General features: G+C 33.2%; 2 protein-coding genes across 5 annotated transcripts in view; one reads left to right on the top strand and one right to left on the bottom strand.

Annotated features, from left to right (window-relative positions):
• LOC106880622 (probable ATP-dependent RNA helicase DDX5) overlaps window positions 1-5,176 on the bottom strand; it is a 15,015-nt gene extending 9,839 nt beyond the window's left edge. The window contains exon 1 of one of the 2 annotated variants that reach the window (XM_014930647.2): window positions 4,921-5,176. In XM_014930647.2, coding sequence (XP_014786133.1) covers window positions 4,921-4,970 — 50 coding nt within the window. In that variant the 5' untranslated portion in view covers window positions 4,971-5,176. Of the gene's footprint in view, window positions 1-4,446; window positions 4,680-4,920 lie in introns of those variants that run through there. The other variant, XM_014930648.1, reaches the window with a different exon arrangement.
• A 250-nt stretch (window positions 5,177-5,426) lies between these two features.
• The window catches only part of LOC106880623 (exosome complex component RRP46), a 13,021-nt gene continuing 9,015 nt past the window's right edge, over window positions 5,427-9,432 (top strand). Inside the window, exon 1 of one of the 3 annotated variants that reach the window (XM_014930649.2) lies at window positions 5,427-5,651. The gene's annotated coding sequence lies outside the window, so the exon portion shown is untranslated. Of the gene's footprint in view, window positions 5,652-6,641; window positions 6,661-6,965; window positions 7,043-9,432 lie in introns of those variants that run through there. The other 2 variants (XM_052968180.1, XM_014930650.2) reach the window with 2 other exon arrangements.

The raw sequence follows: 9,432 nt of genomic DNA, 5'->3' as shown, positions 1-9,432 counted from the left end.
CCGGCCAGTAGAACGACAGCCGAATTTTTTTTTTTTTCAACTGGAAATCACGTTCGTTATTTTCAGAGGAAAACTTTTAGCTATATTACAATAATCTAATCATTGCCTATTATTTTTCACATCGATTCATTGTTTCGTTTTCCGCCATTATATCACCCATACATTTACATTAAATGAACACAGAAATTAGGCGATCTTTGAGCCAAAGCGAAAGATTGCCACTTGTAATTCTACATCCTCGTAGACTTATATCTATAAAAACGTTCATTTTTTTAGCAAGTCAGAGAGGGGGGGGGGCGCAATCATCTATCTGTAGTTATGTCAAATGTAAATTACATTGGAGAAGGACCAAACCAGCTATTCATATACACACCAACAAATTCATTTTTTAAATTTAATTTTCGTTGTAAAGCTGCAATCAACCCACTGTGGAACCTGTGCCAGTGACTAAGTCGCAGTTAGTTTTGACAACTTATGAAATGAAGAGAAATCAGGAAAAAGTTCACTATGTACACCAGGTTTCCACACTCCCCTCAAATTTCAATGCTCTAAATTAGGCTCGCGTATTTATGGATGAATACGGTTCTTTCATCAAGATCTTCATTAAAAAATTATGACAACGTTTCGCTTCGTGATCCAAAAAGTACTGAAGTCAACCAAAGATCGGAATAAAGTACTTAAATTCAGCAATAAAATAAAACAAAGAACGCTTTTCTTCGAAATTGAAACGTATCGTAATACGATGAACAATGAAATTTCAGTTAATTTTCTTGCATCGTCGAGATTAATTCCCAGTTCAGCTGTTTGCTGCAAAGATTCGATTTGATTAATATGCTCAGATGGGGGAGTTTGGAGGTGATTTGAATGCAGGTATTAGTAAAGTATTTGAAGCAAGTTTCTTCTCGGGGTCTCGGTGAGAGGCAGTGGATCGGAATGTTATGGAGCAGGTCGGTGTCAATTGAGAAACAATAGTCAGCTGGTATTTCAGAGATACGTACACGGTGTTATCAACCGTCCTATACAGATTGAAGAAAGCGGTTCATACAATTTGTTAAAATACATTCGACAGTATTATCCTATCCAAATCTTATATTTTAGTTTATAGTTAAATCATAAAATAAAAGCATTTTACAAAAAGGAGAGGCTAATGCATTTTTTGAAAAGATGGGGTGGGGGTATTTCCATTTAATTTACGATTATTTAAAGCAAACGTAAGTAAAACGCAAATTCTTTTCACTTTAATGTTTTTTTTCCTTCGCCAATTCGCTAAACAAAATCAAAAATTTTAAATGGGGGTGGGGATGGAATTAGAAATTTTTTCTTTGCATATTCATAATCTTCGACATCTAAAACGTAGGGTTGGGAAATTTTTTTTCCAAAAAATGCATTTTTCAAAGAGGTGCAAAACTGCTGTCATTTCATTTCAACGAAAGCAATACTGCTTCCCATGCTTAGTTTCCGGAAAATGACTAAGCGAAACGTCGCTGAAACGAGCGACGTTTCGCTTTAATATAGTATTCTCTCGATATGTAAATTCTTTAATATTCACCACAATAGATGGCGTGAAATCGTGGATTCCAAAAAAGAAAAAAAATTCTGGAAACTGAATTTCTAAGAAAAATCGATAAAAAAAACATGCACTTTTATCAGCAGCAATTGGAAAAATTTATATCATACGTTAGTAACAGAAAGCAATTTTAAAATGCTGCAGCACATCTGAAACGCCGTTAAAGATTTCAAATTTACAAATAGGTGGAAATTCATCCGGCCAGCTTTTATGTACGAGTGCTTGCTTTACGTAATAAAGCAAACAATATAAGTACAAGCATTTCCCAATTATATCTTATCTGCATCGTTCCAATTTAAGTATACGCACTGCCGAAGCAATTACATCGCATTCATTTTGCCGTGCGTATATCAAGGAGGCATGGGAAACCTTATCGAGTTGGGGGCCACACTATTAAAAAAAAAAAATTCTATGCCAAATTTTTCGTTAGGCGTACCATTCAGTATGTCCCGCGGGCCGCACTTTATCAATGGCTGACGTCTCCTCATGATGAATTAACGAATCTAATTAAACTCCCGGCACCTACTTAGATTGGCACATCAAGGGAGACAACACACATTTTTATATGTGTACTACACATACACAGGGTATGGTTTTCATCAATAGCTTTCCAAACGAAAAAAAATTTATACCCATGATTGCGACGCCAATCCCAAATATAGAGCATACATGCAGCACGTAGAACAATGGTTTGAACTCTTCAGTTTATAGACACACCTGGTAATATTGAAAACTACTTCGAAGGAGAAATTACGTGGTCACTCGATATGCTAGGAATAGCAGCTGTTTTAACGAAAATGGTTGTCATAATAAAATTGGAATTAGTCGGAAAAGATTAAGACCAAATAATTACGGCTGAAACCCTATTCATAATGGCCGACTAGATTAGAGTTGAAGTGAAACTAAATTTTTACCTAGCCAAAATTAAAAGAAAAAAAAAAATCATTGACTGTACTTCAAGGAATAAGTATTATTCCAATACTCCATTAGAAACCGGTTTTATCTTCATTATATATTACCAACAACGTATTTTATTGCCAGTTCTACAGAAAATAAATTAAACTTCGGCCACACCTCAAATTTCTTTGTCGTTAGTAATGTCAAAATTGTAATAAAGTATTACGTATTCCATAACATATCAATTTAAATACTAGAAAAAAAAGGTTAATATTTATATTAACCGAGAAAAATTAAATAATCCCGTAAATGGAGAAATGACGAGTTGCTATATGCAAGTTTTACAGTACAAGAGCTGTACTTTGAAAACCTACACACCAAGTCAGGTTTTTTGCAGGAGCAAATATGCTGAAAATTTTACCTCAGAAATGCCTCGGCAGACTCTGCGAATATTTTAAAGTAAAATTCTAAGTCTATTTTCATGCGTGCTATCACACACACACACACGTTGTATAACTAGTTGTGCCATATCCCCAACCACCATAAATCCTTCTGATCTACTATTGATACAAGGTCACGAATATAAAGGTTTTTTTCGCCCTTTAAACTGAACCCTAACAAAAACTTAACCAGTACTTTAACGATAAGGATGAGAAAACTAACGATGATCGGAGAAAATATTGCAATTTTCTCAGGCAAATTGAATGATCTTGCCATTCATTCACTGCCCTTTAAGTACTCGTATTAGTCATCAAAATAAAAAAAATTTAATATCTGAGATAAAAATCACTAAAATGACCGCAGCCACTTGGCTGAAACACATAAATAAATAAAGAAAGAAAAAAAAATTCAAGCTTATTTCTAAACGTAGTTGAAAGCTGCCATTAATAATCACAAGCAGGGGGGAAAAAAATCGGTTTTCATGAATAAAAAATAAAATAAGCAGGTTTAAGGATCGAATGGACTCTATCAGGTATCGAGAAGCAACAGGGCAGTAAAAGGAGATAAATAAACAGCTAAGAAAAATTAACGTCACTGAATCACTAAATATCTATTTTCTACGAGGTAATTGATTATAGAAATCTATTCGTTAGCCATTTTGTAATACGTGCCCTACCATTCCCCTTTTTATTAAGACGAAATATATTTCTTTCACGCAATACAAATCTAATAAAAAGAAAATAATCTAAAGCTTAAAAAAGGGGTAAACTCGGAATTAAAAAAAAGGAAAAGCTTGATCATTAAAAGAAAAAAAGAATAAGAAAAATATCCTTGACCGGCAACCTAGAAAAAAAAGTTACGTAACAGATTTTTTTTTTTTAACAAAATATAGGCAAAGTTATATTGTTTAAAAAATATATATGTATGTTTGAATAATTTCAGTAATACGTGTAAATGACGATGAGGAAAATGGAAATATTTTCTTCCACGTGTTTTCCTAAAAATGTTGGCCATCGAAATCAGACGCTGGCAGCCATTATTATCTAAGTCTCTCCTAAAAGTGCAAATGTGAAATAGACGACGACATACTTTTGAAGAGACGAATGAGACGAAAAAAAACAAAAAAAAACCCGGAAGAATTTCAAAGTTAGAAAATACGTTGAGGTCCTTTTTTTTTTTTTAAATAACTAAGGCTGATAGAATTAAAAATCTTCAAACTAAAAATTAATTCTCTATTGCGTGCACCTTGACTACACTAAGTGACGGTAGAGAACTACTTTCCAGCAAAGCCACCATTTTGAACGATTTATAATTTGTACGTGTACATATATTTACACATACATATAATCACACATGTGTATATATATATATATTTCATATAAATACATATATATAGACACACATAAGCACGTGTGTGTATATATATATATCTTTATACACATAAATATTTTAAATACATAAAAACAATTTGGTTAATAAAAGAGATTATTAGACAGTTCCATTGAAGCAAACGAATTTTTTTTTTTCATTTCTTTACGAACCTTGAAAACATTGGTAATAATTGTAATACAGAATTTCTTGAAATAAAAGACGAATATATATATATTTTTTTAACAACGGTCTAAACCCAAATATTTATCTGACAGCGTTTCTTGAATATAAGAGTTAAACTGCCAAGAAGTGTTATTAGAGGTCCGTTAGAGTAACACGACTGTCGGCAATGAACTCAACAAGACCATCTCGTCGTCAGCTTCTCAACCTACGTAACTAGATTTTAGCATAAGTAGCTGTCACGTGATAGCAATCGCCATATCACAATCCCACAAAAAAAAAACCCCCACACGCAAAATCTTGAGTTATCTGCTCTTGGCATATTACTCACAAGCATATTACAAACCCATTCATATATTTTTATACATATGCAAAACAATAAAATATGAAGCGACTAGAAAAAATATCTTATATTGAATAAATCTTCAAATGGATTGGAAAAGAAGGTTTAAGAAATACTTTACCCTTTTCGGTCGGCGCGACCAGAATCGTACGATCTCTCTCTTCTGGACATTGTTATGTATGAAAATTGAGAAAAATTTTTGATAAAGAATTTAAACAAAAGTTTTCAGAAGAAGAAGAAAGGATTTTAGTTTTTAGTTTGATTTTAGAAATAAATGTAAAATATGTCAGTTTAAGAAGGGTTCTTAAATATCCTACTGGAATTAATCTAGTGTTCACCAAACGGTAGTACCGCACCTTAACACCAGGCGCGGATACTGTGAAGTGGAAAAAAATGAAAATTACTACGCGATGGCTACGTCATCGTCATGAAATTGTTATGCCTATTCGAAAGAAAACAAACAGCTAAATACTTACAGTTACTTCTATCCCAATCAAAATATTAACCGAATTAAAAGTATTTGTATAAATAACAGATTTTTCTTTATTATTTCCGTAAAGTTTTGCAAAATATATGAACTATACTTTTAGGCGGAAGATTAATTTTAAATTTTTGAGTTTTCTAAATACAGAGTTAAAATTTTAATGATGGAATTAATGTAATTATACTTTTTTATAGTTGAGCATTTTTCAATAATGTTAATAAAATCTTGATGTAATTATAACTTCCTCGTCAATAAACTCGTACATTTGAACAATACGAAAATGTGAAGCGATGAGGATGCCCTAGTCATCTTGTGGATGTTCGAGCTTGGATGTTTGTTATATTGAATACTGTTGTAGAAACACCATTGTAAGTACATTTCTTAGGAATCTAACTGAACCAAAGTATTTCTAGTTATTATTGACGTTACATTCATCATCTGCCAACAAACCGCTTTCAGTAAATCTCTGCATTTTTGACTTAATGCTTTTATCATTTACTTTCTACTTGTTTCATTAGACTGTGGCCATACTGGGGCATCGCCTTCAAGGGTTTTAGTCAAACGAATCGACCCAGTACATATTTTTTTTTAAAGCCTGATACTTATTCTGTCGGTTATGTTTGCCGAATCGCTAGGTTACGGGGACGTAAACAGATTAACACCGGTTGTCAAGCAATGGTGGGGTACAAAGACACATAGACATACATATACACGACAGACTTCCATACAGTTTCCGTTTACTAAATCCTCTTATAAGGCATTGGTCGGCCCGGGGCTATAGTGGAAGACACCTGCCCAAGGTGTCACGCAGTGGATCTGAATCCGGAACTTCGCAGTTGGAATGCAAACTCTTTACCACTCAGCCGCCACAAATCTGATAACTTATACATTTACGTTTTTTTTTCCGTCACAAAATCTCTAGAGTGGAAAGTAAACTAAGAATTTCATCCATTAAAAGGATTTATATCATACAGTCAAGAATCGAAGACTATGAAGAAAAAAACAAACAAACCAATGAAACTATAAGAAATTAAAACTTTTATTCTGGAAATTAAAATTTAGTCGCGAAAGCACGTGGGGGTATCCGCATTACGGTCCTAAATTCAAATTGGCCTTTTAATATGGTCCTTTTATATGTCTATATTGTCTATTTCGTTGATATTTCCCTACTTGCTCGTTTTCCAATTTTCTAAAAGAAAAAATCTGGCTGGTTATTTTATTATTTATTTCAAGAATTTTAGCTTCGCTAACTGATTTTCAAGGCTAACACAGCCGGCATTTTGTAGCGGCAGTTTATGAAAAGGTAGCAAAGTAAGTCAACCCACAACGAAATTCTAACAAGCAGTAAGGTATCAAACTAATTGGCATTGCCAAAAGGTAATCACCTTAAAAATCAATTCACGAAGTTATAATTCTAGCAAGCTTTGGTGCATATATTTGCGGATATATATATATATGGAATTCTTTAGGGGGAACGTTGAATGTTGATGCAGATAAATATTAGGTTAAAATCCTTTAGTCGGAGATTGCACCCAAATTCAAATCGAAAGGAGCGAAACCTTCGTTAGGGAACTGACCAACAACAAAGTGTATATATGTATATATATATATATATATATATATACACACACATACATATATGTATATATACACGGCCATATAACCGACTAATTTGAATATTGGGGCGTAAAAGTGTAGATGCCATTAAATTGTTAAGATACCTGGCTATTTTCTAAACATCCAAGCTGAAAGGAAACAGGTAAATTTTTTACCAGCAAATAAACGGAACACATTGTTATTTATTTATTTATTTTGTTCCCCATTCATAGCAAAGCCGGTTAAAATACTATAATGTAGCATATCTGAAGCGGTTCAGTTTCTAGTGGGTATTTTTATTAATAATTTTGATTCATCAATTTTTTTTCTGCGTGTGTGTGAAAAATTTATAGGTTAAATGAAATCTACATGTATAAAGATATTTTAGTTACAATTCAAATTTTTCCAGGATGAAAACGTGATTCTGTCTTAAACGCAACTGCAGTGTATTTATTTTTTGTTAATACTATATATTTTATAATATCTTTTTCTGTATATATATTCTTCGCATGATTTTCTATGATGATAGTTACATTCATCCATGGCGCTACGCGTTGCCGTAGCATCGGGTCCAGGAAGCTGATGAATAATATAATTTCATCATATTTCGATGAGGGTGGAAGGCCTATTTTTTAATACAGCATTGAGGCCCATAAATACATTTTAAATGTTTCTGGTTACGTGCCTAAAACAAGGGGCCGACCAAATTAAATACCTCTTTTGAATTAATACGTTAATTTCTTTGTTGAGGTATGAAAGGCTGTTACACATTTCATTTGAGCTGGTACTTAACGGTATTAAGTCGCAGATTTATTATATAGGAAGGGCTAGGTCCATATTTTTTTAATGTCTTCTATTATATAATTTTATTCATATCTTGGAAGTTTTTTTTCTTCTCAGAATATAAATCAATCCTTATAGTTGATTGGATTTAAAATACGAGAAAAATAATGTGAATGAATTGATAAGCGTAATTAATTTTGTAGACCGGCGATAATTGAAAAAGACGGCGTATTTTTATTTATACAAGATCGTTATCATTACTTGTGTATCTGGAAAATAAGCGATATCGTATTTGCAGACTATATTCTGAATTTTAGTTTTAATACCAAATATATATAGTCCTACATTACGTAAATACTGACAAAAAAAAAATGCAATACCAACTCACTGTATATTTAGAGCTATATAATACCATAAAATATACTGCTTACTACTATGATATACTTAAAATGACTAGAAGATCCATAAACTGAATGGAAAATATGTGAACCATAACGATCTCAGAAGAAAAAAAAAAATAGATACGAGTAGTTTCCTACAAGATGTAATGACGCATAGCAGTGAAATGAAATTTTAAAATATAATTTCCAGTTCCCCCCACCACTTCATTTCATCTCACCACAAAATATTATTTTGGTGACTTCTTTTGTTCTAACAATCATTTAAAAGCTGTTTCGTTACTTAAATATTTTGCTGGGAAGAAAGTTAATTAATGAATTAATTTAAGTTTTGTAGAAAGTTAATTATGCCGGTATTCTATCATTTTTATCCCTCACTGGTAGATTTTTCATTTTATTGGACAAAAGGTAGAATCGACCTTGGTGGGATTTGAACTCGGGACAAAAGCTGTAACTGAATAGCGCTTGGCATTTTGTCTGATGCTCTAGATATTCTGCCAAACCAGCAGAATAATTAGAGTGTCATACTTTTTTTTTTTTTACAGTTCACTTAGTACTACATTATCCATTGTCTTTTATTACCAAGTCAATAAGATATGATGTGAGGGAAATTTATCTGTTGTTTTTAGCTGGTTGAACAACTATATAGAGGCTTCCTTGTACTTATTTTGTATATGTTGATAAGAATTAATCTCAATGTATTATCTGGTTATTCAATGTTGCTCTCAATTCAATACTATGAAATGTTATATAGACACGTTCTGAGTTCAAATTCCGGCCGGCAGTGGCGTATTTGGGTAGTCGCTTTAATGCATCGCCCGGTTTAACGCCTCCACCTGGTACTTGGTTGCTTTTAACGAAATTTTTCCTGTTGCAGGCTTTTGGGCTCGTCTCCGGGTTAAGAATACATTCCTCAACAAAAAAAAAAAAATATTTAAGACAACCCTTCAAAGAGAGTCAAAATAGAAAATAAAGCGTCCTATTCATTTGCGGATGCATTTTTTTTTTTGTTAGTGATGTTTCGAAATGCTTGTCTTGATTTTAAAGCGTTCCAACGTTGCCCTCCCACCCCACGTTTCAATGTCGGCGTTTAGTTATTACACCGAATCACTTGTCACTATTTTGTTTTTTGTTATCCTTTACAGATAGAACTAAATATAGAATCCGGTACTACTAAAGCAGCGCGGACTCGAACGCGCAGTCACGCGTCCGCGCTAGCTAGTCTTGAGTGGTCGATCCTAATCCTAACCCTAACCCTGTCCCTAACCCTAACCCTATCCCTAACCCTAACCCTATCCCTAACCCGCGTGTGCAAATGAATACGTGTTTAGGGTTAGGATTAGGAATAGGGTTAGGGTTAGGATCGACCACT

Source organism: Octopus bimaculoides, chromosome 5 (assembly GCF_001194135.2).
Source record: "Octopus bimaculoides isolate UCB-OBI-ISO-001 chromosome 5, ASM119413v2, whole genome shotgun sequence".
Classification (NCBI taxonomy): Eukaryota; Metazoa; Mollusca; class Cephalopoda; order Octopoda; family Octopodidae; genus Octopus; species Octopus bimaculoides.
This window is presented reverse-complemented; position numbering and strand designations above follow the sequence as displayed.